Source organism: Carassius auratus, chromosome 30, assembly GCF_003368295.1.
Source record: "Carassius auratus strain Wakin chromosome 30, ASM336829v1, whole genome shotgun sequence".
Lineage (NCBI taxonomy): Eukaryota > Metazoa > Chordata > Actinopteri > Cypriniformes > Cyprinidae > Carassius > Carassius auratus.
This window is the reverse complement of record NC_039272.1, coordinates 29057281-29084694: the sequence shown is the minus strand read 5'-3', so window position 1 is coordinate 29084694 and position 27414 is coordinate 29057281. Positions and strand designations below refer to the sequence as shown.

At 37.5% G+C, this 27414-nt stretch overlaps 1 protein-coding gene across 7 annotated transcripts in view; it reads right to left on the bottom strand.

The window, feature by feature from the left end:
• Positions 1 to 1092: 1092 nt before the first annotated feature.
• trpm3 (transient receptor potential cation channel, subfamily M, member 3) overlaps positions 1093 to 27414 on the bottom strand; it is a 115884-nt gene continuing 89562 nt past the window's right edge. The window contains exons 9-26 of one of the 7 annotated variants that reach the window (XM_026212615.1): positions 24613 to 24685; positions 22726 to 22826; positions 22341 to 22475; positions 21683 to 21733; positions 20156 to 20296; positions 18805 to 18834; positions 17984 to 18276; positions 17432 to 17660; positions 16305 to 16508; positions 13818 to 13958; positions 12723 to 12851; positions 12099 to 12350; positions 11813 to 11987; positions 9910 to 10017; positions 8599 to 8749; positions 8159 to 8352; positions 7609 to 7741; positions 1093 to 6533 (exon numbers count right to left, since the gene is read on the bottom strand). In XM_026212615.1, coding sequence (XP_026068400.1) covers positions 5030 to 6533; positions 7609 to 7741; positions 8159 to 8352; positions 8599 to 8749; positions 9910 to 10017; positions 11813 to 11987; positions 12099 to 12350; positions 12723 to 12851; positions 13818 to 13958; positions 16305 to 16508; positions 17432 to 17660; positions 17984 to 18276; positions 18805 to 18834; positions 20156 to 20296; positions 21683 to 21733; positions 22341 to 22475; positions 22726 to 22826; positions 24613 to 24685 — 4044 coding nt within the window. In that variant the 3' untranslated portion in view covers positions 1093 to 5029. The remainder of the gene's footprint in view (positions 6534 to 7608; positions 7742 to 8158; positions 8353 to 8598; positions 8750 to 9909; positions 10018 to 11812; positions 11988 to 12098; positions 12351 to 12722; positions 12852 to 13817; positions 13959 to 16304; positions 16509 to 17431; positions 17661 to 17983; positions 18277 to 18804; positions 18835 to 20155; positions 20297 to 21682; positions 21734 to 22340; positions 22476 to 22725; positions 22827 to 24612; positions 24686 to 27414) is intronic. The other 6 variants (XM_026212616.1, XM_026212617.1, XM_026212618.1 and 3 more) reach the window with 6 other exon arrangements.

Here is a 27414-nt window from a genome sequence, read left to right as displayed (position 1 = left end):
TTGCAACAGTAGAGAAAACAACACGAGACTATCAACAATCCTATTGAACACACACTTAAGCAGAATACTCTTTAATCATCTAAATTGTTAGCATTTCATATCTGACGTTTCTACACATTTCGTACCATAAAACTTGTTTATTGCTATTATTATTATTAACAACACTTGATGGCAAGCTCTTGACATAGCCTAGGTCTATTTACTTTTCTTGGTAAGTGTTGCCAGTCATGGGAATGAGAATTCATTATCGCAAGATAATGAAATCCAGGTGTTGTTTTTGGTGTACTATTTGAAAAACAACGCATGTAAACAACCTACGACATGTTAAGTCGTGTAATAAATCATCTAGTTTCTAACAACGCAGTCCATACGAGATGGGTCACGTTGTTGTTGTTGTTGCGCTTTAAACAGCCCCGCACACACACGTGGGTGTTTTTGTGGAACAGAATGTACCGTGAACTAGAAGTGAACTTGAACGCCTCCCTACGATGCAGAAAGCACAGTGCAAGCAACCCTTCCGCTCGAATGCAGAGTCACGCTTTTGTTTCAGGAGAACAGCACGCTTAAGGATCGGTTCTGTGGAATATCGGGATGCACAGTATCAAAGCTGGTAAAAAGCTGTAGTAAAGATGCACGAGGCATACGTTCTGTAGACAGGCAATTCTCGAGACGTGGGACTAAACAGGACAAGTAGCCTTAATAAAAATCAAATAATTATTTTGGAATCATTTGTTCAGCGTGTTCGCCTATGTTTGGGTGCATCCCCGTTTCTGTTTTATCCAAAAATGCGTCTCTCCACGGGTCAACACCACCTTATACAAAATGCATTTCCAAATTTATATATGTGTGTATATATATATATATATATATATATATATATATATATATATATATATATATATATATATATATATATATATATATATATATATACTGGTATACTAATGTTAAATGAGGGAAACCATCTAAAATAAAGTAGATAATTGAAAGGTGTGAAACTTTATACATGCTTCGATCTTTCAACATAATAAACCAGGTGCATGCCATTCTCTACAAATAATGTGACAAACTCCTAATGATTACACTGGAACTAAAGTGAACAATAATAATAATGAACCACAATAATGTGTTTTGAGTTATATATATATATTCTTTTATTTGTTAATACATGCCAAACATCTTATTCACATTGAGGAATACAGTATACACATTTGTATTTGCATCCAAATACTTAGCCTTCTTTTGTAGGACAAGAGTCCTCGGATCCCTCTGTTCTCTCATCTTTTGGAAGAACAACATGCATTTTAAAGACACTAAGTAAGCTAAGACCTTTCCGTTCAAACTACAGCATTATTGCAGAAAACATGTGCTTGGACTTGTTAGCAGACAAGTGCTCACTAATAAGTTTAAAAAGAAGTGGAGGGGGAAACTTGACTAAAGTGGTATACAATTCACAACTTTTTATGCTACAGTATAGGAAAATATTAAGAAAATACTGTACATAAAGTTATGTCATGTCATTTTGGCACACTGGGTAGGTTGTCATAGTGTAATGTCTTCTATCAGACACAGAAGCATTCTCGTAAAATCCTATTATTATATTAAACTCGTTTTTTACATCCACTGAAAGATTTACAGTTCATATACAGAACATTTACATTTGGAAAAACAAGTGTCATAAATATGCTTGCTCTTGTATCCCAAACAAAATCTCTTAACAAGAAAGCAAACCGGAGGATAGTGAGATAAACTTGCATTCAGTAACTTAAAAGATCAGATGCTTTCTCCATCTTATGCTGGAACCAGTCCAACAAGAGGCTTTGTTAAAAGACATTATCCAAAATAATACAGCATGTTTTAAAGGCCCATAATTGTTCACATGTTCATTTCACCTCCAATTTAAGGCTCATTGCAGTATAATCATCTTGTAAAAGTGTTAGCTCCTTCCCTGTGAAGGACAGCAGGCCCAAATAGGAAATCAAGCTTGAAATCATACAAAATGAAGCAAATCTGATTAACATAGTGAATGTCGTACTAATATTAATAATAAGATCATTGGATATTTGAAAACCACAGTGATTAAAAATTACTGCTATGCACAAAAAATAAAATAATGTCTTTAAGTATTTTGCTTTTGGTTCACATACAGTACAAGCTCTAACACCAAGTGAACATTTATACATCTCAGAACACTGTGACTGTAATAAATGTTTTCAAATCTCTTAGCAGTATTGCACATTGGTAAGGCAAATAAAATACATCGTATTAATGATACATATGGTGGAAACGGAATGGCTGGAGTAATTTATTTACTAAAAAGTGACTACATTGAATAGTACACTGGATTAATGCCAGAGATACAAAGCACATTTGTGTATTGCTTTAAACTGCACCGTTTCATTTGATTTAAGTCAAACAGCAATTTAAAACAGTGTATTGTCGAGTAGTAATCGTTCTACTTTAATTAAAGTGATTGATTGATGTATTTAGATGCAGTTTTTAAAAATGGACAAGTCAGAAAAATGCCCACTATGATAAAAACTTTTTTTCATTATAAACAATAATCCACACATTAATATATTTCTTGATTAACCATTAAAGAGGAAGAGAATCGTCAAGGCATATAACTTGCTTAAAATAGAAGAGAATATTATGTACTGGTGTTTATTATGTCCTTCCATAATGATAACACAGAATGACATATTTTTAATATTGAAGGGGTCCTTGTCTCAACTGTGCTGACATGCTTTTAATATCTTTCCAAATTAAACCCTGCACTATCAGGTTGATTAGTGATGAGACGTGTGCATAATGAATTCCTGCTTTAAAGTGCATAACACTTCTTACTGACCGACCCGACTGACTCTCTGTGGCATCTTGCATAGCAAGTCAAAATATATTACCTGTTCTGTGTAAAACAACGTACACTTAAATAAAAACAACCAGGCATTTTGATTTTAAATCCATTTTTGAAAGGTTCTCTATGTATTTGCATCAGTCTGAAAAGTATGTTTGGAATGGCATACTATCACACTACTATATATTTTGCCACTGCAGCACTTTTTTATGAATGGGAATTATTAAATGACATGCTACCTGAATGCACTGCATAATACTGTTCAATGTGCTTGACTGTTCATTTGAAGTTGAACATTTTTACATTAAATTTAGTTAAATAGGTATTTCCAAATTGAACTTGCAATATAGACATGTTATATGACATCAATGCAGCATACTACTGTTTGAAACACTTATCATCATATACTGTTTACTTCTTCCACATACTACTATTAAGTAGTATGCAGTATACAGTTTATATAGCGCGGTTAGCAGTAAACTAGCATTCCATACCAAACATGCTGTTACTGTAGGGTTCAGCTGGTTACTTTTATTTAGATATACTCAAATGGGTGCCCTGCTGTGATATATTTGGAACAATACAGACTAAAAAAAAAGACAAAACATATTCATTTAAAGATTTAAAATGTATCTGTTTAATAGTGAGAGTTGAAGTTGTGCACAAACTTATGCTTTATTCAGATACCTCATATAACGTTACTGTCTGCTGTATGATTATGAAGCTTTTTGAATGCAGATGTATACACCCACATGGGCCAAGAAGTATTTCAAGGCTCCTAAAGGTTAATTTTGTCATCATAAAACCAATTATACTCTACATTCAACATCTTCAGGAAGATATGTGTATGTTCAGCTTATATAGTGTGTGGGTTGACAGAACAAATCTTTGTATACACAACAAACTTGAGCATTACATTTTTGTAACTGTCAAAGTCCTATTTTCATTTATGTTTCAACCTCTATCTGGCCTGTAGGAGATACACAGTCTATGAAGAGAGTGCATGATTCATGCTGTGTCGAGGGTGATTCATCTAAGCTAAAACAGTAAGTTGCATTGCAAGGTTGTGTTAAGGCCTGTTCACACCAACACAAATGTTCAGCACAAAAATTCAGTTCCAAGTGGAAGTTGTGTTTTCAGACCTACAGTTTGACAAAAATGGCAGACAAAAGCTGAATGAATATAGAAAATCACTCCCTGACAGTAGGTGGCACTTATACACAAGGAGAAATGTTACCCTGGTACATAAAATGCTTTTTAAAAATGAATACTTCTCATTCCTGAAGCTCACCTGTCACACAGAGTCAAAATAGCTCTGTTTTCGCATCCAAATACTTTTTATTTATCAAACAACATCAAATACAGGAGTACAGAGCCAATAGCTGGTTCCAAAGCAACAGTAAATATCTGAGGAAAGATCTGCAAAATAGTCTGTTGCCGAGTGCCACTAAATTCGAGGTCTCACTTTGAGCATACAAAATTTGTTGTGATATGATGTCACACTCTGAAGTGTCTTTTAAAAAAAATTCACCACTTAAAAATGTATGTTTTTTTAATTCAGCTAGAAAGTCATTCCATTATGTTCCAATCTTCTATTGGTTGCATATCAGAGTTAACCAAACTTGAACTGTGGAAGGCAGCTAATGTTTTTTGCATGTTCATTCGCTTGTGTTTGAATGGAAGTCAGTGGAACGAAAAGTGTACTGTGACTGCCCCTTAAGTTCTGTAACAGCAGTGGCTGTGGGCATGTTTCCAAAAAGCTTATTGTTTGGCTAGTTTTTATTTATTTATATTTTTTTTGCTGTGGCATGAAAAAGTTACTGGAAACCTCTCCAAAAATAAAATACTGCATTAACAGCCGTTCACTCAAATTACTTTTTTTTTCATACTGAACATTCATCTTAGTATTAACAGGCCCTCAATGTTTTCACCTCTCCTGGGAACTAATGTTGGCCTTAGGGCAGTGGTCATCCGAGTCTATGAATTTTAAAGAACACTTTGCATTGCAGTGTTATAACAGAAAAGTTGACACCCATGATAAAACATTCCAGTGTACAGCTAATTACTCACTCAGACGGTACTAATTAACGGACTGGCCCTTGGATTTTAAACGAGGTAGAGCCATCCTACAGGAACTAGATCTACAGTGGCATCACTACTAGTATGCCATCATCACGTGTAGTTTTGTCTGCTGTCAAAACTTTGGAACGCCAAGGGTTTGGTCAGTTTCCTCATGGACAGCGAGTCTGTCTTACCCTCCAGACTTGTCCCGGCTCTGGCCTTCTGGAAAGGATTCCTTGAGCTCCCACGACCCTTGTCCATTCTCTCACTAATGGAGAAGCTCTTTCGGGAGTAGATGTTGGAGTGGGACTCCTCCGAAGAGGAGCAGCTGTTTGCTCGCTCTAGTCTAGATATCGGCGAACAAAATGGGCCAAGCGCGAGGCCCAAGCCCAGGTCTCTACCTATTCCACCACTGCTGCTTTGACCCCCCTTACCTGTGTCTGCTGACCCCTCTGCGGGTTCCTCCAGATCAGATTCTGTGTGACTGAGCTCGGCGTCTCTCTCAGGGTGTGAGACACCCAGGTCCTGGGGTTTATCGAATGTGAAAGAGCCACCAGGGGAGTCAGACCTCTCTGGGACAGGGTAAGGGGTAGAGACGCAACGGATGTCGATGCAATCTGTTATGCTGGTATATTCGGCCGCCTTCACTTGCACACCCATGCCGCCATAGTAGCCACGTGATGTGAACATCAGGCTGTGTGACTTAACCAATGGCGGCTCGTCCAGAAACAGAGGCCCTGCTGCAGACAGGAAGCGGCTGCTCTTGGACCTCTCGAGAATGCCAGCTGATGGTGGCGGCGAGGGGTCCAGGTCCCAGGGGGGCAAGGTATCCGGCAGCAGGTTGGCAGAGCAGAGCGATAGGTCAGCGGCGGCACTGTCCTCAAACAGGACCGTACCATCCGACTGTCTTTCGCTGCCACCTGCCCTTCTGCTGCAGTCCCGCCCCCCTGAGAGCACCACCTCCATGATCTCAGAATGCAGAGATGAGTCTCGAGCGAGAGTTGGAACTGTCCGGACTGGCTCCAAGAAGCTCTCAGTGGGCGGGACGTCCTCTGAGGCAGAAACATAGATATCTATGCAGGAAGAAGGGCGAAGCTGCTGCTGCACAGATAAAGTATTCAAAGGTGTGGGCTTGGACTCTTTGGGACCTGCTCCTGAGGACACAGACTGTGAGCTGTTGGCCCGATGGAGGCTGAACAGTCTGTCTTTAAAGAAGCCTTCTCCTCGATCCGCTCCGCTCCTATCCTTGGAGGAGTGGCTTACGTAAAAGGAGTGACTGCGGACACGTGGGGCTAGAGCGGTCGGAGATGTAGGAGACATGGATTCCTCACCACCCTGCTCCAGAGACTCTTGTAGCCTGTAGGAATTGCCTTCTTGGCTGTTGAAACTGCTCTGCCGCAGGATGTAATTTGTATCTGTGCAGTCAGATGATGTCCTGGAACGGGCTTTGTTGACTTCGCCTCGATCCATACCAGCAACTCGCTCCAGTGCCACAGCAATGCGGCCGATCATCTCCTCCATCTGGGCAAGCCGGATATCCACAGTCTGCAGGGATGCTTTCATGAAATGTTCCCTCTCGTTCACTTCCTCCAGACGCATTGCCATGTTCTCCACCCTGAGTGATCAGAGATTAGACAATTTCAGGAGTATTCCTGTGGCCATTTCCCAAAATCTACAACTATTAACGTCACATTACAGTGTTTATGTTACAATAAATACACAACTGTTCAAAAGAGTCATTATTTTTTATTCAGTTAGAATGTATTCAACTGATTGAATGGAAATTGAATTTCACAATCTTACTGTTTTGACTGTATTTTTGTTCAAATACCGTAAATGTATCCCTGGTGAGCAAAACCAAAAATATCTAGTATTGTACAGAATTAAGTGCTCATTAATAGTGATAAACATTAATTTATTTTATTTTTATTTTATTTATAATTACATATTATTTGTATGTGTGTACGTTTGAATGAAAACTGGGGCACAGGGACCCCCGGGGGCCACAAGAGGGTGCTAAAGGGCTTACAGAAACTTTAAGAGAAAAGAAAATAAGTTTACAAATTGAAATTTCAGGTTCTCAAAGTTAACATTTTACACTTAAATATTTATTAGATATATTTAATGCATGGAATGACATATATTTGTGAAAAAAACTAAAAAGTTTCTCTTCAGTTTTATTTAAAATTACTCCAATGATGGTTAGAATATTATAATCTTATAATGGTTATATAATAATGATATTATAGCACTTACATATTATTGCTCTTTTGTTGATTTTGATTGTTCCATTGTCCTCATTTGTAAGTTGCTTTGGATAAAAGTGTCTGCTAAATGACTAAATGTTAATAAAAAGGTATCCTAGTTTTAATTGGCTTTGGCCGATTTTAATTTGACCACGTAAAAGCCAATTAAATAATTCTGAACACAACTTAGTATTCTTAATATTATTTTCTCATAAAGCATACATGTGTGCATAATATATATATATATATATATATATATATATATATATATATATATATATATATATATATATATATATAGCTGCCTTTACATTTTAGGAAGGCGATACTTTACAAGGGGGTTATCATATTTGGGGGACCTTGCCATAAAATTCTTGAAGACATCTGGTTTGAAATACATTTTAAAGTGTTAAGGTTCTGTTGTGTTGTCTGAAATGTTGTAACCTTTCAGATGTCACACGTATCCTCTCATCATTGGAGGAATTGAAGCGGTCATCTTTCTCTCTGAAATACTCCTCCATGCACTGCTCTTCAAAGTCATGTACCTTCTTCAGTTCATCTTCAGTAATGAAGAGCTCTGTGGGGGGAGAGTTTTTTTGTCAGTCACTCTTTCATAGCATAACCATGAAGTCCAAGTGTTTTCTGTTTTATTTAACTTTAATTTTAATTTTAAAATGTTTAAACCTTGTCTCCAGCACACTGTAATCTAGTATATTAGTTTCTATAGTTTTTGAATATGCAGTATGCATGCTGTGCAACACATACCGAATGTAACTTTTGCACGGTAATACGAGGCAAAAAAGTGAATGATTTCAAATAGAAATGTCTCACTATTACAAAATAATCATGTTTGGCAAAAGATGGTATCAAAGAGAATCTTTAAGTCGACATGAGTAGGTTTCACTCTCATTATCGGTATGATCTGAGAAACCAAAATGACTCCTGCTGTCATTTTGAGGCTTTCAGTATATTGCAACAGCATTTTATCACTCACTCAGCCCATAGTCCCGCTCATCCTCATCATGTTTCCTCCAGCGACAGCAAAGGTGTTTGAGGACCATAGTTATGTGGCTGAAAATGATGAGAGGAGGAGGAAGGACAGGACGTTCATGGAAGGTCATGATCAACTGGTACCTCTGGAACTTCCAAACCTGGTTGGAGATGGACTTCACTTCAAAGAATGTGTTACTGTGAGAATAAAACACAACATTGGCAGCATGCAACACTGTTTTTAAAAGGTGAGCTCATTAACCATCCACAGTCTGTTCACTGACTACCTGATGCATGGTGCAAACACACCTGCAAAGCACTGAAAAAAAGAACTCTGACTTCATTGCACCATTAGTCAAGAGTAAAATAAGTAATATTTTGTTATTAAAAGGTTTGTCCATTGTTTAGAAAACCACATAAGATATAAATATTAATTAAACTTACTTAAAGACAGCAATGAGCAAATTAACCAGAAGGATGTTGGCCACCAGCAAGTAGCAGGCCATGATGGCGGGAATAATCCAAGCTCCGGTTTTGCAGGGTGGGAGAGACACGATGACTCCTTCTTCTGTGGTGATGTTCTGGCCACATGGAGCTGTTAAAATAAACATACAACTGAGTGTTGCCGAAATTTAAATGAACAAACAACTAGCAATTACGGTCACTTTAGAAAACAGACGATCTCTCACTCCCTCTCTGACACATGCGCAAAAACACCAAAATCAAAGAACCAGTCAAAAGCGGGTCGTGGATTAAAACTGAATGGAAAGACTATATGCACCAGTTGTGGAATTCAAATATATTAAAAATATATTCCATATGTCAAATTGCAGACCCAATATATTTAAACATATGCAATGTTTAAAATATATTGACATTGAATGTACAGCAGTCTTTTTGATGGTTGCTTGTAGCGCAGGTTAGAATGTATTGACAATACATCACACGTTTTTTCCAAATGGGATGGTTCAGTTGCTGTAGCTTTCAAGGAGAGGAAAGTCAGTCAGGTTCATATTTATTTACATAATTGTACATTTATTAGTTTCAATATTTAAAATCACACTCAGAAGCCCAAAGTGAGAGAACTGAAGTAACATGGGTTATCTTAAATTCGCAATTATTTTCAATTGAATTTTTTTTTTATTCCAAATTTATTCTGCCAAAAACTCTGACAACTGAACCACGTGAAAAAACTTTCATATTGATGAGAGGAGGCAAATGCATCTTGTTGTTAAAGGATGTATAGTGTGGACATATGAGATGGTCTTTCCAGAAGCACTGAGTATTTGGAGCTTATTTGAGGACACGCAAATGGGCACGGATGCTCATGCTCTATTAGATATGCATAACACGTAATATCAAACCAGTAGGTTTTCCACCGATAAGTTCAGTTTACATTGTGAAATGAGAAGGAAATTACACTGACTCTGAAGTACCACCAGAGTAATGGGACGTCAGTCAGTGCTAGCTGGCTGTGCGAGGTTCATGACGGGGACTTTAGCGTTATCGAAGTTTCCAGTTTCCATGATAGGGTTTTTAAAAAACTGCAATGGGACCTTGACAATTTAGATGGCATAACACCTTGAACATTTGCCCCACCACGGAAACCTGGGCTTTAGCCTTGCAGTGCCGTGCAGGGGTGTCACACACTCAATGACCACCAGGGGGTCGGAGATGAGGTGATGATATGACTGTGAAAGTATAATGGTTCTGTAACTGAGATAAATCTAGCAGAATTTGTATATTGGAAATTGCCTATATGGGATGGACCACTGTTACGCCCAGTTCCTTGAGTGCGAAAGTAATTTTCGACCAGCCAGAGTTTGTCATTCACTTTGTGCTGTAGCTTCCTACTATTCACATCTGAAACAAAGAATGAAAGCGTTATTTCAGCTCTCTTATCTTTGGGCCATCCATCTCTCAACACACACAAACAAATAATCCACAGTATGAAGAAAACAAGCAAACACACTACTTAATGAGAAAACAACAAAAAAAGACACACTTAAACTCTACAGCATACACTTCATACACAAGTCCTCAAGACTGATGCACTGCATGCACTATGAGTTTACTGATTTATTTCAGGCACAAGATGTAATAATCAGAAATCTGACAAGAGAAAATAACATTACTGCTACGAAACCTGATGGGTCACAGGGTAATATACAAGTCAAACATCTTTATTATTCATATTAAACTAGAAGTAGGTAGAACCATTCATTCTGATCCTAACTGCCACTATAGGCTCACCCTTTGTATGTATCTTTCTGACTGTCATTTGACTCCCTTTCATTCAATCTGATGCATGGTTCAAATCATATTTAACATGTTCAAAAGTTAAGGGTGGATAAGATTTACATATTTTTGAAAGCAATCAATGCATTTTTTTTTAGCAAGGATGCAGTAAGTGATTGTCAAAAAATTATATTTGAAATAAATGCTACTGTATCGTCAAAGAATAGTGGGCGAAAATATATCATGGTTTCCACAAAAATATTAAGCATTATTACCAGTGGTTTCAACATTGATAAAAAATGTGTACTGTATTTTTCAGACTATAAGTCGCACCTGAGTATAAGTTGCATGAGTCCAAAAATACGTCATGATGAGGAAAAAAACATATATAAGTTGCACTGGACAATAAGTCGCATTTATTTAGAACCAAGAGAAAACATTACCGTCTACAGCCGCGAGAGGGCGCTCTATGTCTTCAGTGTAGACTACAGGAGCACTGAGCAGCATAAAGCGCCCTCTCGCGGCTGTAGATGGCAATGTTTCTCTTGGTTCATGTCTCTTAGTTCATTTCTCTTGGTCATATTAATTTTAATAAATAAGTTGCACCTGACTATAAGTCGCAGGACCAGCCAAATTATGACAAAAAGTGTGACTTATATTCCGGAAAATACGGTATGTTTTTTTGTTCACCAAATCAGCATATTAGAATGATTTCTGAAGGTTTATGTGACACTGAAGACTGCAGTAATGGCTGGAAGATTCGTATTTGACATAACATGAATAAATTACATTTTAAAATATACTAAAATAACAATACTGTTTTACGGCATTTTTGACCAGGTAAATGCGGCTTTAGTCAGCATAAGAGACATTTTCAAATACTTCACCCACAGAATCAATAAAAACAAAATCAAAAGTTAAGAGTATAGAGTTAAATATGGTTCAGTTAGAGCTCAGTTTAATTCTCAGCCCCGGGCATAAATAAAACAACCAGATTTGATTCTAATATCATTATGCTTTGATGTAACATCAAAAATTCTAAAAGGTAAATATCTCATCAAAATCAACTGATAATTTTTTTAAATGATATGTTTTATGTTAGGAGTGTTTTTGTCATTCAGTCTGTTGCTGATTCTTCTCCATCTGCAGTCTTACAATGAACACATGACAATATAAGTGCAGCCATTTACAGAATAGGAGACCATTTCAAAACACACACACACACACACACAAGCACAACTACCATTCATCATATCTTTGGGAACCTTTATTCTATCAGAGACCAGCTCTCCACATTTGTTTCTAAAAGCTGATCAGTAATGAGACGTGAAACCTGAGGTGTGCTTGAGTGAGAAATCGAGTATACCCAAAATGCCCATGCCTGTACCCAAGGTAAATGTTAGCAATAAGCCAGCCTTACGGTCGATTTGGTCAGCAAACACCTCTCCGTAGATCATCCAGTACGGCATGAAGAAAATGTTGCGTGCCAGCATCCAGGACGGGTCCTCATTGGGATTGAGGATAGCCTGCCGTGCAACGCCGAAACTCATCAGCACCACCAACATGATGATCACAAAATACATCATGTCAATCATCTACGTTCACAGAAAGAAGGTGGAAAGGAAGGGAATAAGACAGATCAAGAGCATTAGAAACCATAAAACATTTAGTAATTACTGAAGCAGCGCTCTATCAGTCTCCCTCACCATCTTGCCGATCATCATGACATATGGACCCAGGTATTTGTTCACTCCAAAGATGTCAAGCAGTCTTATGTACCAATAGATTATATTGACACAGTAAATGACCCTCCCGTAGCTCATCAGGGGCGGGTCTTGCAGGCGAAGCACCATCCCAAAGGAGAAGATGAGGATGGCCATGAGGTCCGTGATGTTCCAGTACTCCTGCAACCATACTTTCACCTTCTGGAGGAGCTTCCCCGGCTCTGACATGAGGATCTGAGAGACAGGAGAACAAGTCAAAGGACAAATGACCTTTTCAAAATGGTTAACCAAAAACAAATAAGTAAAACAATAATGTTCTGGAATATTTTTACAATGTAAAATCACCGTTTTCCTTTTTAACATATTTGAAAATGCAGCTGACAATGGTGATATTTCAAGGTGGATATATTGTGCAAATTAACTTTTCAAAGGGACATACTGTAACTCCACAAAGCGAATTACTGATTTCCACAAGAGGGCAGTAATAGACTGTATATCGTTCACATTTTGGAGTTTCTAACTGAACAGCAGCTGTGTAGTTATATGTCAATTTAAATTATTAGACTTTTCCCACTTTTCAGGGATCGAAGGAAACAATTTTCTCACCTCTCTCATCTTCTCGATACCATTGGTGAAAATGTATGCAATAACAATCCACTCCTGAGGAGAGGGCCACAGGTCCATCTTCACCAGAACAATATAGTTGAAGAGCATCAAGTATCCTACATAAGCCAGCTGTGGGAAGACACAGCATCATGATTAGGGGAAAAGCTCACAGTGAAGAAGTGAAGGAATACATCATCATTCTGACACGGATTAAGTTTTACTTACACCAATGTTAATATACTTTAATTTTAAATACTATTTCTATTTAATTTTCAATGTACTCTACAGTTCAAAAGTTTGAAATCAGTACGTTCTTTTTTCAGTGAATCAGCATATTCAAATGATTTTTTGAAGGACCATGTGACACTGAAGACTAAAGTAATAGCTGCTGCAGATTCAGCTTCACAATCACATTTTAAAATTATATTCAAACAGAAATTATTTTATTTTAATTAAATAATTAATAATTATTCAATTATTTTAAATTGTAAAAATATTTCAAAATATTACTGTTTTTAATGTATTTTTGATCTTTTTTTATTTTTGGATCAACAAAAAAACATAGCACTGAGTTCTCACCGGTGTCTTAGGGTAATGCTCTTTCCTTCTTTGCAACATTTTTTTTTTTGTGTGAAAACGGTAGAATGATTGACACTCTCACCAGCAGAGAACAAAAATACTGTTCAGTGTAAACACTACAATATTACAGTGTGTGTGTGTGAGAGAGAGAGCAACGAGAGAAAAAAGAGCAAGTAAATAATAAAGATACAGCACACAGAGCAGAATTTTTCATCTTTAGGAGCCTGGAGATTTGTCAGATTCATGACCTATATTTAAAACAGATGAGGCCAAATAAGAAAAAAAAATTGCAGCTGTTTTGATCTCTACTTGCCTGCATTTGAACATTTTTCCCCCTGGACTTGATGCGAAATCTATTGATATGAATGTCTTTGCAAGTGAAAGATTTCAGAGGACATTTCTCTGAAGAATTCACACACAAGGTATTTTGATGTTCGTATAGATTTGATATTCTAAACACACTGAACAATACTGTATGCCCTTTTATACTAAATAAGGGCACAGCTGGGACTTTACCGTGTGAAACCAGAACTTGACGATAGGGGCATTGTAAAACTCGTAAATTTTGCGACCCAATGGAATCAGCCGATGACGGTTCTGAACCTGTTCCACCTGTTTCTTACGCGATGCTTCTGAACTGACATTTCCCAGCATAGCCTGGGAAAAGTAAAGAGGACAGAAAGAGGAGAAAGATGGAAAACGTTACTTTTACACACCATTTACATAGTGTGACTTCTCACCCAGAATTGCATGCAGCTGTTTCAAACACTTCAAAGACATACTTCTGCCGAGGAAGGTGAGATATTCACTATGAACTGGGCATTGATGATTTTTCTGGGAATGGTCGTGTGGAAAAAGAGAAAGAGTGAGAGAGTGTGTGCCAAAGAGAGAGAGGAAGAAAGAAAAGAGGAATGAAAATGCCCAGTGTCATGGGTTATTTGCACACATCCTTAATCCAAGAGTGGGGAGTTTATCCCGTAAATGGAAAAATATGGTGCACTCTTGGACATCATGGCAGAATTGTATTGCAACAACTTTTCTGCTGTCGAAGGTATTTGGTTGAGCTACAGTCTTACAGACTACACATTGTCAATCTAAATGCAATGAAAACAGTTTATTTCACAGCTTATGTTAGGCACATGAAGATCTAATTTTGACACAGGCGTTTCAATGTTGCATCAGAGAAAAATTCTTGCAGTAACAGTGCACTTTCTGGAAGAGCATTCAGATAAATTGCAATACAATTGTTATCTTGTGTTGTAACCTCACATAACCACAGTATATTCATAGTGAAGCGAGGGCTAAAGCTTCAGTTTTCGGATCCGTGTTGTATAATATCAGGTCAACCCAGTCACGTTTTATGAACTGCAGTCTTACTCAGTTGTTTTGACTCTCGGACTACATTTCTAAACTAGTGTCTTGGGCTGACCTGTTTCTGTAGAGCAGTAGTTCTCAAACTGTAGAGTATTCCAAGTGGTCCACGAGTTGATTGGCTGATTTTGATTTTGAAATAAACAAGTAAATAAATATGTAACTGACAGAAAGCACCAACACTGAATTAATTGACTTTTTAATAAACTCAAAACAATGAATTACCGTATTTTCCGGACTATAAGTCGCACTTTTTTCATAGTTTGGCTGGTCCTGCGACTTATAGTCAGGTGCAACTTATTTATCAAAATTAATTTGACATGAACCGAGAGAAATGAACTAAGAGACATGAACCAAGAGAAAACATTACCGTCTACAGCCGCGAGAGGGCGCTCTATGCTGCTCAGTGCTCCTGTAGTCTACACTGAAAACATAGAGCGCCCTCTCATGGCTGTAGACTGTAATGTTTTCTCTTGGTTCTTGGTTCGAAAATAAATGCGACTTATAGTCCAGTGCGACTTATATATGTTTTTTAACTCATCACAGCATATTTTTGGACTGATGCGACTTATACTCAGGTGCGACTTATAGTCCGAAAAATACTGTACTTTAACTGGCGGTTAAAATGTATCCGTAAAGTTTTGTTGTTGTTGTCGTCTACTAGTTTAATGTTAAACTACTGTTTAGAGGTTTGATAAGATTTTTAAATATGTTTGAATAAAAGTCTTTTATGCTCATCGTAAAAGACAAAATAAATAATTTAGTAAAATTAACTAAATAATATCATATTACGAAATATTTCAGTAATATGATGAACATAAAAAAAGTTTGTAATATAGTAGAACAATCGTTCAGTCTAACTTCTTTGTCAGCAAACACGGCTCATTTGGGCTTATTAGCTAAACATAGCCGTATAGTTAATTTCAACAAAATTATAGATCCGTAAAATTGAGACTAAGATTTCTAGATAAAGGGTAAGAGATAATTTGCACATTAGTTCTTGATCTCCCACATATCTGGGGCTGTTTAAGTGGTCCGCCACCTGAAACAGTTCAAGAGCCACTGCTTTAGAGCAACACTTGATAGTTCACAATGGAAGATTGAACTGCAGCATCCTTGCAGTTTTACTGTGAAACAAAAAAGGCACTTCTGGTTCAACTTAAAAGTGAAGGTTGTCGTCATGGAGATGTCAGATCAAGGCTGCTTAACACAATGCAAAACAAGCTTTCGACATGCACAATGGTGTTGTAGATGCGTGAATGATAAAAACACAGGGAGCATTCAGTCACAGTACCGTACTTCAGACGAGACCCTCGCTAAAAGAACAGAAACAGAGAGGAGACAAGGACAGAGGCAGACGGAGACACGCTACAACTCCACAACCACGCGTCTTCGCTTGGACAACGAGGAACGGAAAAAAAGGGTGTAGGGTGGGGAGGTCAAAAAAAACGGCAGGGTTTGGTACGGATCGCTAAGAAGAGGAACCACGACAAAATAAAGCCAGAGGCATATTTGAGAGGCCAAATTGGAGGTAGGGCTTTCACAGAGCAGAGCAGATGTGCCTAAATGTGTGTGTGCGTGTGCGTGTTAAGACTACAAGCTAAGAAACGAGGCTAAGGTGGATGCTCTCACCACGGAGTTGTACTGCGTCTCACAGTAAGATCTTACTGTGAACTCCATGTCGTCCTCCTCTTTGTCCTTAGCTTGTTTCTCAGGTTCATCCACATCCTTCTCCTGCAGGTAGGTGTCCTGATCCTGAGGCATATACGACATCTCGTCCTTATTTTTAAACTCAAGGCTCAATATGGAGGGGGGTAGGAGAAGGCCTAAGATAACCTGGGGGACGAAACAAACCAACACAGAGCTTTAGAGAAAAATCCACTGTTATTTTCATTATTTAGTACTCAGTAGACCAGTTCCTGCTGTCACACAATGCTTACTCTTTCTTGATACAATAGCACCTGTGAGACATGAAACACCAATATCACCACTGAGGTCTGAACCAAAGGCAGAAATAATTCATGCAGAAAGCAAGGGAAACGCAAGGAGAAGCACTGCACAGCTTGTTGGGGCCGGCTGCATTTACTTGCTAAAACATACAGTAAAAACAGTAATATTATCACAATTTAAAATGATTGTTTTCTATAATGTTTTATTCCTGTAAAGGCAAAGCCGAATCGTCATCAGCCTTTATTCCTGATTTCTGAATTCTGTGCTGATTTGATGTTCAAGAAACGTTTCTTATTATTATCCCAGTTGAAATCATTTGATCAGGAGCTGCAACAAGAACAACAATGTACAGCATATTCTTCTTAACAGGTATTGGATGATTTCCGAGAATTTTGATCATGTCAGTTCGTACTGCTTTCATTTAAAACAAGGTAGTTTTCAATAGCTTTGTGAATTTTATTTCTGTACATAGCCAGCAAACGTTCCTGTCATTTTGGAGTCTTTTGAGTAGGAATGATAATTAGACTACTGATTAAGAAATAATAGAGTGCTGAAACAGCAGTTGCTGGTCTCATAACGATGAAGACTTGGTAAATACAGTACAATTCAAATGGCAGATTCAGCTATGAAAAGACTTACTTTAGCAGACCGTTTCACCATATACTGTATATGCCAAATATATATGTTGAATATGTACCATATATTATGTAAAACAATATGAACCCAGAGTAAGCTCTCTTTAGTAACTGATATTACTGTATGTAAGTCAATGAGACTACAGTCTCAGCCATCTTTCTCTCGAATCTGACCTTTAGGCCAGAGTTCTTGCGCATACGCAGACGTCCCATCCACATGTCGGTGAGAAGCATCTGGCTACAGGTGTGGGCGATGAAGTCCCTGTGCTTGGCAGCCACTGCCAGCTGCAGACAGGTGGCATTACTCCAGTTCTTCAGCTCGTAGGTTAACAGCTTCATGGCCATCTGTTCATCCTGCTTATACGACTGATCGAGCAGCTCAACAGCCAGCTGACCAAACTCCCTTACGGATAAAAAAAAAAAAGAAAAAAGATTGAATTTCTGTGCCGTAGACATATTTTTATGCACATAAACACACAAGATTAACTCTACACACACAAAACAGCGTGTTTTAGGTGTAGACGCAGGATATGCTAGTCTCAAACGTCATTACTAAAAGACCATTCACATTAGGCTTTTGTGAATTTTAGAGAAGTCTTTGTGGTCAGTCACTGTGCCTTTGATGGGATGCCAGTTTGGCACATAACAGATGGTCTCCCCAAATCCTCATCTAAATGCTCATCCTTGAGGTAACTAGGTCATCATGACACATCTTTACATTCATACCTTGAGTTTTGATTGAGCTCCTGTGAAATGTCATCGACCATGTCGTTCTCTGACGCTTCGTGGGCCATTGCTTTACAAAGCTTACAAGCCACCAGCGCTTTAGCCATGGCCTCCTCGCCATGCTGCCAGAAAAACAGGGCCATCTTCTGCCTCTTCATCAGCACTGCCCAAACCATCAGCTCATGGAAAGGGAAAGGGAAGTGGTTGATTTCTGGGTCATCCAGGTCAATGTCTACTTCTTCCTCTCGCTTCTTTGTGGTCTTCTGACGTCCTCGTCTAATAGGCATGTCATCCTGTATGATAGAGATTTTTTAAGTTATTTTTTTTCCTATAAAAATAATAACCACCACTGAAAATGTAAATTATAGGTCATTCATCACCCTGGTTTGCGCTTTTCAACAGTATTTATTGAGTAACAGCAACATTATTATTATTTATTTATTAAAATTAAAATTATTGCATTAATCTATCTGCCTATCTACTGTACCTAGTTATTAAATATTATATATACTTATTATTATAAAAATATATTAATATTAAAATAGAAAAATAGGATAATAATGACCTATAATGTATATCCTTATTCTGGTTATTGATAGAAAGAGGACCATTAAACACAAATGTAAGATAATTGTAGGTAGTTATAGTATTTGTGGAAACCTCTGAACATGCAATACAAGGGGCATTTTCATTGTGGACCTTCATTACCTGAATCTAAACCTCTAAATCAAAGGAGAGCTTAAAGAAAGCGTTTCAATGAAACCCAGAGGGGATTTTATTGGAAAGCAGTGGGATACATGAAATTAAGAAATAAACCTCACCTCCATTCCAAGCAGCTTCAGGGCTTTTGGCTACAACACACACAAAAATAACAAGACACGTTAGATTTGATTTATACATTTTCCAAACCATTTCACCATCCTTCTGATGCACATGTAAAAACATGGCATGTTTAATGAGTAGATAGGATTCTTCATGCGATGCAATGATAAATTTAGAGCATCTCTCTGGTGGCACTGCAGATGTCTGATCTATTTTAAGCCTATATGGTGCCATGTGAAGAACTCTGTATGTGCGAATGTGCATGTGAGATAAAATTTACTCACAATATTAAAGTGCACAAATAGATTTATGAATACACAGACTCAGACACACATTGTGTACTAGCAATCTACAAGTACAGATAAAATGCTCCTGTGACATTGGCGTGATGGAGCAGCAATGTTTAATGTCCTCACATCTGAAATCCGCTCTTCAACAGAAGGTTGAGATTTGTGACTTACAGTAGATGTTTGAGCTATCAGAACTGTTTAAAATATCATCCAGGTGTCAGTGGCTTGAGAATCTGTCTTGACTTCTGTTTACTGCTGAAGGGCTTCTATATAGAAATATTGCTCTGCACAGAGTATCTAGTTTGTTATTTGCCATCTCTATCTGGAAACTCTTGATGTGAAATATTTTATTCCCTGGTGGGTCATGCTGAATTGTTTTTTTCTTTTAGTATAAAAAAGCCTGTATTATTTGAATGTATTTGTATTGCATTTAAAAGTGAATGTATATTCCTATAGGACATCACCCAACTACAAAAATGTTTTAATGGCATATTTAAATATTACTTTATAAAAAATACAATATTTTCATAATATTCATAATATTTTGAAAAACTATTAATAGATCTTTTATGATTTTTTTTTTTTGAGAATAAAGACAATGTTGGAAAAATAAGTAAAAAGTAAAAACTTACTATTACAGTTTTATTCATGTTATACTATGCATTTAATCTCGTAATTTTATGACTACTTTATGACTACAAAATCCTTCTTAAATATTATGACTATATTGTATTTTTTTTAAGAAAATAGAAATAACGAACAGCATTTTTATAAAGAACATTTTTGTTATGTAAGTATTTAATGTTACTTTTTATCTTTTTCTTGCTAAATATATATATATTTTTTCAAACAAAACAAAATAAGGCAAAACAGAACAAAATAAAACAAAACCTTTCTGACACCAAACTTCGGAAACTGATTTTCAACCTTTCAATCTTTTTGTTCCTGAGGGGATGGTGCTAAACATGACATCTTTTTTGTTGTAATGTTACAACTTCATTCTTGAAATCCCAGTACTATGCCCTTTTAGAGCTACATGCCATTTAGTTTAATAACATACTCTTTTGGGTCCAAAAAGGTTGTGATAGAGGGTCCGAAATCTCTTTCTGGTGTAATTGCAGCGATAGGCTCCGCCCATGAGGTATTCCATTACCAATCCGATGTCAATCAGGCTGATGCGGTAGTCAGGGGGCAGGTTACCCTGAAGACAAGAAGGTTACTTATGGCAATACTGTATCTGTTCAACAGTTCTGGCTATGAAAAGACAAACAAATGTTAATATCAGAAACAACCCATACGCTCAACTACATACACACCCATACATTCTCACTCCACAAACACACCAGTATATTGCTAGAAGGAATCAAGGCAATTGAAGAAGATTTTCTGATTCACCTTGAGGTAGATCCAACTGAACCCTGGATATTCTTGCTTGGAAAGAACACACAAGGTCAGTGAGACAGAATCACATTCAAGGGACAAACATCCCACTGAGACCAAGCAAGTCTAGAATCAGGGTTTGGTGCCATATTGAACTGATCGTAAAAAAACAATGAGCCTCTCTACAAAAATAAAGAGTTGGAGCGTAGGAGAGAGAAAGGAGAAGAATGGAGTCCAATAATAGGCAGGACAAAGAAAGAGCGGGGGGAAGTGATAAGGAGCGATGCCTCAGTTGCTAATTTAATGATTTGACACATCTTTACGTTCGTGCCGATATTAGCCAGCTTTTCTAATTAGAGAATCCTTATCAGGGTGTTGAAATTTTGATTGTAAGACTTAAGAACAAGAAGAGAACATGAAGACCTAACATTCCTCCTTTCATTAGATCTATGGGCCAAATCCCTTTTAGCAAAAAGTACATCCCACATCCTGGCTTCAGACTATGATAACTAGACTCTGCTCTGGTTCTGTAATCACCAAAGCAAAGCGACCACAGATCTTCTAAGCTGGGCTAATTACTTCAACCTCAGCAAATGCCACAAAATGCTTTAACTGGCTGATCAGAATCACAGGTGAAGCTGCATTTCATTTGTGCAAGAAACGCTGTGATAGAATCAGTTGATGCAACACCCATTTTATGTTATACATCATGTTAATCTTTAGGGACACAGAGAAGGTTTCTGCCTTCAAAGTACAAAAAAAGTATTTTTTGGACAAAGAGAAGACTAGATGAAAAACCTCACAGTCATGCAGTTTATGCACAAAAGTCACTATATAAAGACTGTGAAAATCACCAGAGTGCAAAAAGAAGGCAACCGTTTGCCCCATTATCCCTTGAAAATGCACTTAGAAATAGTAATTAAGAAAAACGAACTACACACGAGCACCCTTAGAAGCAACAAACCCATTGTTCTGACTGTTTTTTAATCTGAAAATCACTGAAACGAGCAAGAGAGGACACAGACAGAAAAAGCAACTAATTGGCCAAATCTCTGTCGGGCTAAGAAGCAAGAAAGACACCTTTGCTAAATGTGCAACAGAAATCTAAGACTAATCTACCACCCTCACTCACATTCTGACATCCACTCACAAATGCATACAGACACACACGCACACACACTCCGCTGCATACACAGTGAGTTCTTACCTTTTTCACATCTCTGACAAGGTGGAACAAGGTGTTGGATGGACCATGCCTCTATTTAAGGCAAACAGAAACAAATATAACCTTTAACAATCAGTTACATCTAACCACAAATAGTACTTGAAAAACAAATAAGAACATGTGTTGTTGTTACCTAAAAGTGTCTGTTTAATTAAAGGGGTGTGTAAATGTAAGCCTTTATGAAGCTAAATCTATCTGCTATCAACTTTAAAATACTATCCATGTAGTATTAAATGTTAAACGCTATATTTTTGGTCTTAAACCGCTAAATATTCTTTTGCACTATAGGTCATTACGCACACACACACACACACACACACACACACACACACACACACACACACACACACACACACACACACACATATAAAATACAAAAAATAAAAGTTTTATTTATTCCCATAATTGCAAAGTTGCATTACTGCAGTCCCAAATGTGTATGATGTGCTATTTTTATGTTTTTTATTTTATCAGTGCTGAAAACAGTAGTGCTGCAAAATATTTTTTGTGGAAACTGTTATTGTTATTATTATTATTTACCTCTATGAATAAAACTTTTTTTTTTTTTTTTACTTTTGAACGTTAGTATATAAACAGTATGGTGAAGTTTTAAAATCTCTTTCAAATCTGATTACATTACCGTATTATAGAGCTCTTCAAGTCTGGACAGCGTCAGGAAGCGGTGCATGCTCACTCCATTCTCAATCAACAGCTTCACAAAGTCCACTCTGTCCAGCACCAGTGCGTCCAGCATAGACTGCTCTAGAGAGCCCACCTAACCACACACAAACAAAGCTTACAGGTCCAGAACCCACACCAACAGCACACAATAAAACAGATATACAGGTGCACAGCAATGAATCAGTTACATGAACTTTAATCTTCTCAAATCAGCATCATTAGCATCTACTGTGTTTAATTAGTGACAGAGTTACACAGAAGTGCTTCTCGTCTCCTCCGTAATCAATATCTCAGTATCTATATCTAAATGAGTTACAGAGTTGGAGTGTGTGGATATTGCCTACAGGCCACTGCTGTCCATAAATGAAGATCTGGCTTCGAGCGATGTCAACTCTGTTCCAGGCCAAAGCCAGGCTCAGCTGATCTGGAGCTGATGCATTGGCCCCTAGACAGGCAAGCAAAAGGGCACAGAATTAAGGTTAGTTCATTTGCTTTAACAAAACCATCTTTAAAAGCCCTGGGGAAAATGTTAATGAGAGCATACAGTATACAATGATGGATGCATTGTGGTGTGTAACTAAATGCCTATTAACCATTTCTAATCTGACATTCTGATGTCTTCAAAATCACTTGCATGATTTAACCCCCTTAACTCCTATTGACTGACTAGCGCCTCTCACAACGGAGAATCCTAAAGAATCCCCAGCTCTCACATCATTACAATGCATAGCGTTATGCCTGTTTAAAAAGCTGATTATAAAGATAAATCATAGAGGAAAGCACTCTCCAGGGTCTCTGGCTCTTTGCTCCGCTCCTGCTTCAAGCTAATAAACCTTCCCCCTGAGCAGCAGGACATTTGTCTTTACTTACTCAGGCCTGGAGCTTCTACATTTACTTTTATGAGGGTAATCTTTCCAGACACAGTCTATTAAATAGACACCTCCTTGGGTTGTGTAGGTGTCGCCATGTATTAAACCATATTTGCATAATCTCAGTTAAGTGCTCGAAAATATCCTGCCCCACTCCGTTTATGGGCTGTTAAACCTAAAATACGGACATGGAGGTCTGTAATACTCGGAAATGGCCATGTGGGGCACCTTGCACTTTGAAGTTCATGATGTATTTAGTAACTATATTAATGCCAGATGAAATAAGTCCTCAGCAACAGGAAGGCACTGTATCAGCAAAGATTGGTCACATAATTATGTATAATTAAGTCTCTGAGGATGAGCTTTAATTGCTGTTTTCTGTTGCTTTGAACTCTAGCAGAGGTTAGCTTTATGTTCCTGCTTTGATTTCACACTACATCATAATAAATCATGGCATTTTCTGTATTTGTCAGATATTCACAAGTGTGTTCAATTAAAAAAAATGTATAAGACTGAGCTAGTGATAAAAGCGTGATATAATATTCCATGATTCCGGTCATTAGCATTTCATATACTCTCTAAATTAGCAATCAAATGATTCCCTTAGTTGCTATAAAGACATTTAAGATAGCAACAAGCATGCATTATAAAGTACATGCAAGCATTATGGTAATATAAATACGGCCTAAATGAATCAAAAATACAATACAAATAACAGTTTTTTTTTTTTACTATATACCAACTGATATAATTCCCTTATACATTCATTTAGGAAAAAGAAGAGAGCTACTGTAGGAACTGCAAGAGTAAATCATTCTTTAGATGCACTGCACAGTACTATGAATTATGCAAAAGCCATGCTGCTGGCTTTCAGAGCAACTCATGGAGCTCTTGAAGAAAAGGCTTCACTGGAATCCCATCTTTTGATATAGATTTAAAATTGGGTCTTTAGAAGCACCGCCAGTAGAGCTTGCACTTTACTCACTCCTTTCAGTTTTAAATGTAATGTTAACCTGACAATTGCAGGCATTAAAAAGTTGGTGGGCAGTAAAATGGAAGTTAGTGTGTGATCCAATCGATTTATGAAAGATATCATTAAAAGTAAGATGGGGAATAGTTCTTTTAGTTTTATGAATGTTTTGACAGACAGAGCCTTCTGTGACTCACTTGAGAACTCACATAAAGATGTTTGAGATAGCCCTTGTCATTATTTTACAATATTTAAACCACTATTTATTTTTTCCCCCACAAAAAATCTGATTAATATTAAATAATATCCCCACTGCAGACCCCCTGTTGAAAACCCTGATTTAAACCAAGTTCATAGATACAAATGAGTATCCACAAATGTAGAAATATTACCTTTCAGAAGTGCTGTTAGAATGGCCAGATCAATGTCCTGGTGTCCCTCTGATCCCATCCGAAACACTGTTATCTGAGGAAGAGAGATATTGCATTATTGCTGGCATCACATGTTCGTCACAACTGTTTGAGTATGATAACGTGATAAAAGAGAGAGAGAAAAAAACTTTTGACAAGAGCAAAGAGAAATGACAAGAATAGAGCTAGATGGATTTACAGAAATACACTGCAAGCACCGCCATTACCGGAATTGCAGTTTTGTAATCACTGCAATGTCACATATGAAGGGCACCTTGCAGCACCATATGCATCGTGCGTGTTCAGAATTCCAGAACATGTAGCGTACAGGCCATTAATCTATCGCCTGTCATTTGAACAATCCAGCTTTCTTTCAGTAGCCATTTTCCATCTGTGTCTGGTATGGACTAATGAACTTATGTGTGGAAGTGGGAGGATTGGTTCAGCCTAATGTCAATGGTGTTTTCATTTTCATCCCCTCAAGCCACCATGAAATGATGGCACATTTAGGGTGTGTGTGAGCTTGAGGAGGGGTGGCAGCGGAATAAAGAATTTGAGCACTTCAGCGAGCTTAAATATCAGAACATATAATCCTTCAAAATGTTGTATAGTTGAGAACTTATGCATAGAAGTAATGGTGCTATGCTTAGGTCTTGCGTGGTGAGGTTCTGTGTGCACTATGAAATCTTTTTGCTGCTGAAATTGAAAAGTAAATGTAACATAATTGTATCGAACAAGCACTTCATCTCCTCTACAAAGAGTACGGTGACGGCCAATTACTGAAGAGACAGTTATTGATGATCCTGTGACTATGGAGGTCACCCAACTGTGTGTGTGTGTGTGTGTGATTGAGGCATGTGTGATATTGACCTTTACAATATGTCCCTGTACAGTATATATTTCAATTGAACCCTTACTGTTATAACCCTTATTGTTAATAGTTTTTATAATAAATGAAATACATTTTCTGTTTGAATGTGTGTGTGTAAACTCCAAACAATCAACCGTAGTTCATCCACTAAATAAATAAACACAATTAAAAAGTTTCATGTTTCCAAACAATGAAAGTCAATGGGGTCCAAAACAACAAAGTACCCCATTGAAAAAAATTTTTGTAACAATAAAGCCAAAAAGGTTAAAAGAGGATAAAAGTGAGGTTTGAAAAGACATGAGGTTGAACAGAACTGTTCCAAACATTGAAAGTCATTGGGTTTAAAAACAACACTGTACCCCATTGAATAAAATAAATAAATAAATCATGACAAAAAAATAAAATAAAAGTTAAGTTAAATAAATCACGACATAATTCACTTTTTGGGATGATCAATGCGTTTAAATTCAACACACATCACTCAAACACAGCAGGGGAGAGAATCAGACACTGTTAGTTATTCAAATTTTTAAATCCATATTGAGCACAACAGCTGACATATGGGACATGTCTGTGATTTATGAGCATGAAGTAGCTGAATAGGACAAGTCAATAATGTATATTTAAATAATCTCTGTGTGCCTCAGAGGACATTTTAACAACTTAAGCACCCATTCGCTGCTGAAACTGGTATTCCTCTACTAATATTGAGCTGTATTTGAAAGGTGGGTCATATTCTGCAGACATTACAACGATCTTGAAATCCACCTTGGCCAGGCTGTTATGTTTCAAATCAACCTCCATTTCTTCTGAGTGCCAAAATGACTTTCGCCCCACTGCATTTACTCCAGTTATTGTGTGATTTTAGTGTTTTGAGAGACTGGGCATCACAAACATTAAGACCACCTTTCTACAATGGACCTCTAAGAACACACTTGCAAGCACAACATGCTGCATGGATGATGGGATTGCATTTGTCATCCTTATTGCACTTTGTTACCTAGACAAACTTGCTGCAGTTAAACTAAGCAAACAACTCTGTCCTCCTAGACATCAGGAGCAACAGCCTTGAGGCAGTAAAGATCCACAGTTATTCGTAATACCACGAGTGTATCACCAAATATCACAGCCATCATTAAGTCTGCATTCAGCGCCCCTGTTGAGGGGCTCATTAGCATCATTAATGGCGAGACAGCCTAGAGAAGAGGTGAGACAGCTTGCAACCTTGTGCTGGAACAACAACCTCTCTATTAATGCTAGTAAAAAAGAGATGATTGTTTACTTCAGATGGTCCAGAGCAGTTCATTACTCACAGCGCATCAACAACGTGGCGGTGGAGATAACAGGAGCCTTGGGTTAATGGGTGTTCGCCATCACCAACAAATTGTCATTGGCCCTGAACACCTCTTCTTTGTTGAAAACAACACAACGTCACCTCAACATCCTAAAGGGGTGTTCACAATGACACTGATTAAATCGCTGGAGGTCACGGTGTTTTTTTGGTTGCTAATAGGATTTCTTCTTAGTGGCAACTGTAAGACGTGGCGGATGACGACTTTATTTCCATTGGTAAATCACACAACGTGTTCGAGGCTAAATCAAGGCAAATGCTTCTCACAATCGTAAAAGTTTTATTTTTGAAGTAAGCCTCGATTAGTGGTTAATTTATTATAAGTGAAAAGATGTTCTATTCGAAAACACAGTCAAAGTGATCTAGATCAATGTGTAAATGAAACAACGGTGTGTTTCAGGTCGAATACACTTCTTTTAATATCTGAACAGATTTTCAAACACCTAGAACCGTACACTCGAAGACTTTATATATCTTTATATATGATAATTATTCCCTAATCAAACGAGTGAGGAACTGACAATTCTGTATACTACATATTTCACTGTTGTTTCCTAAAAGG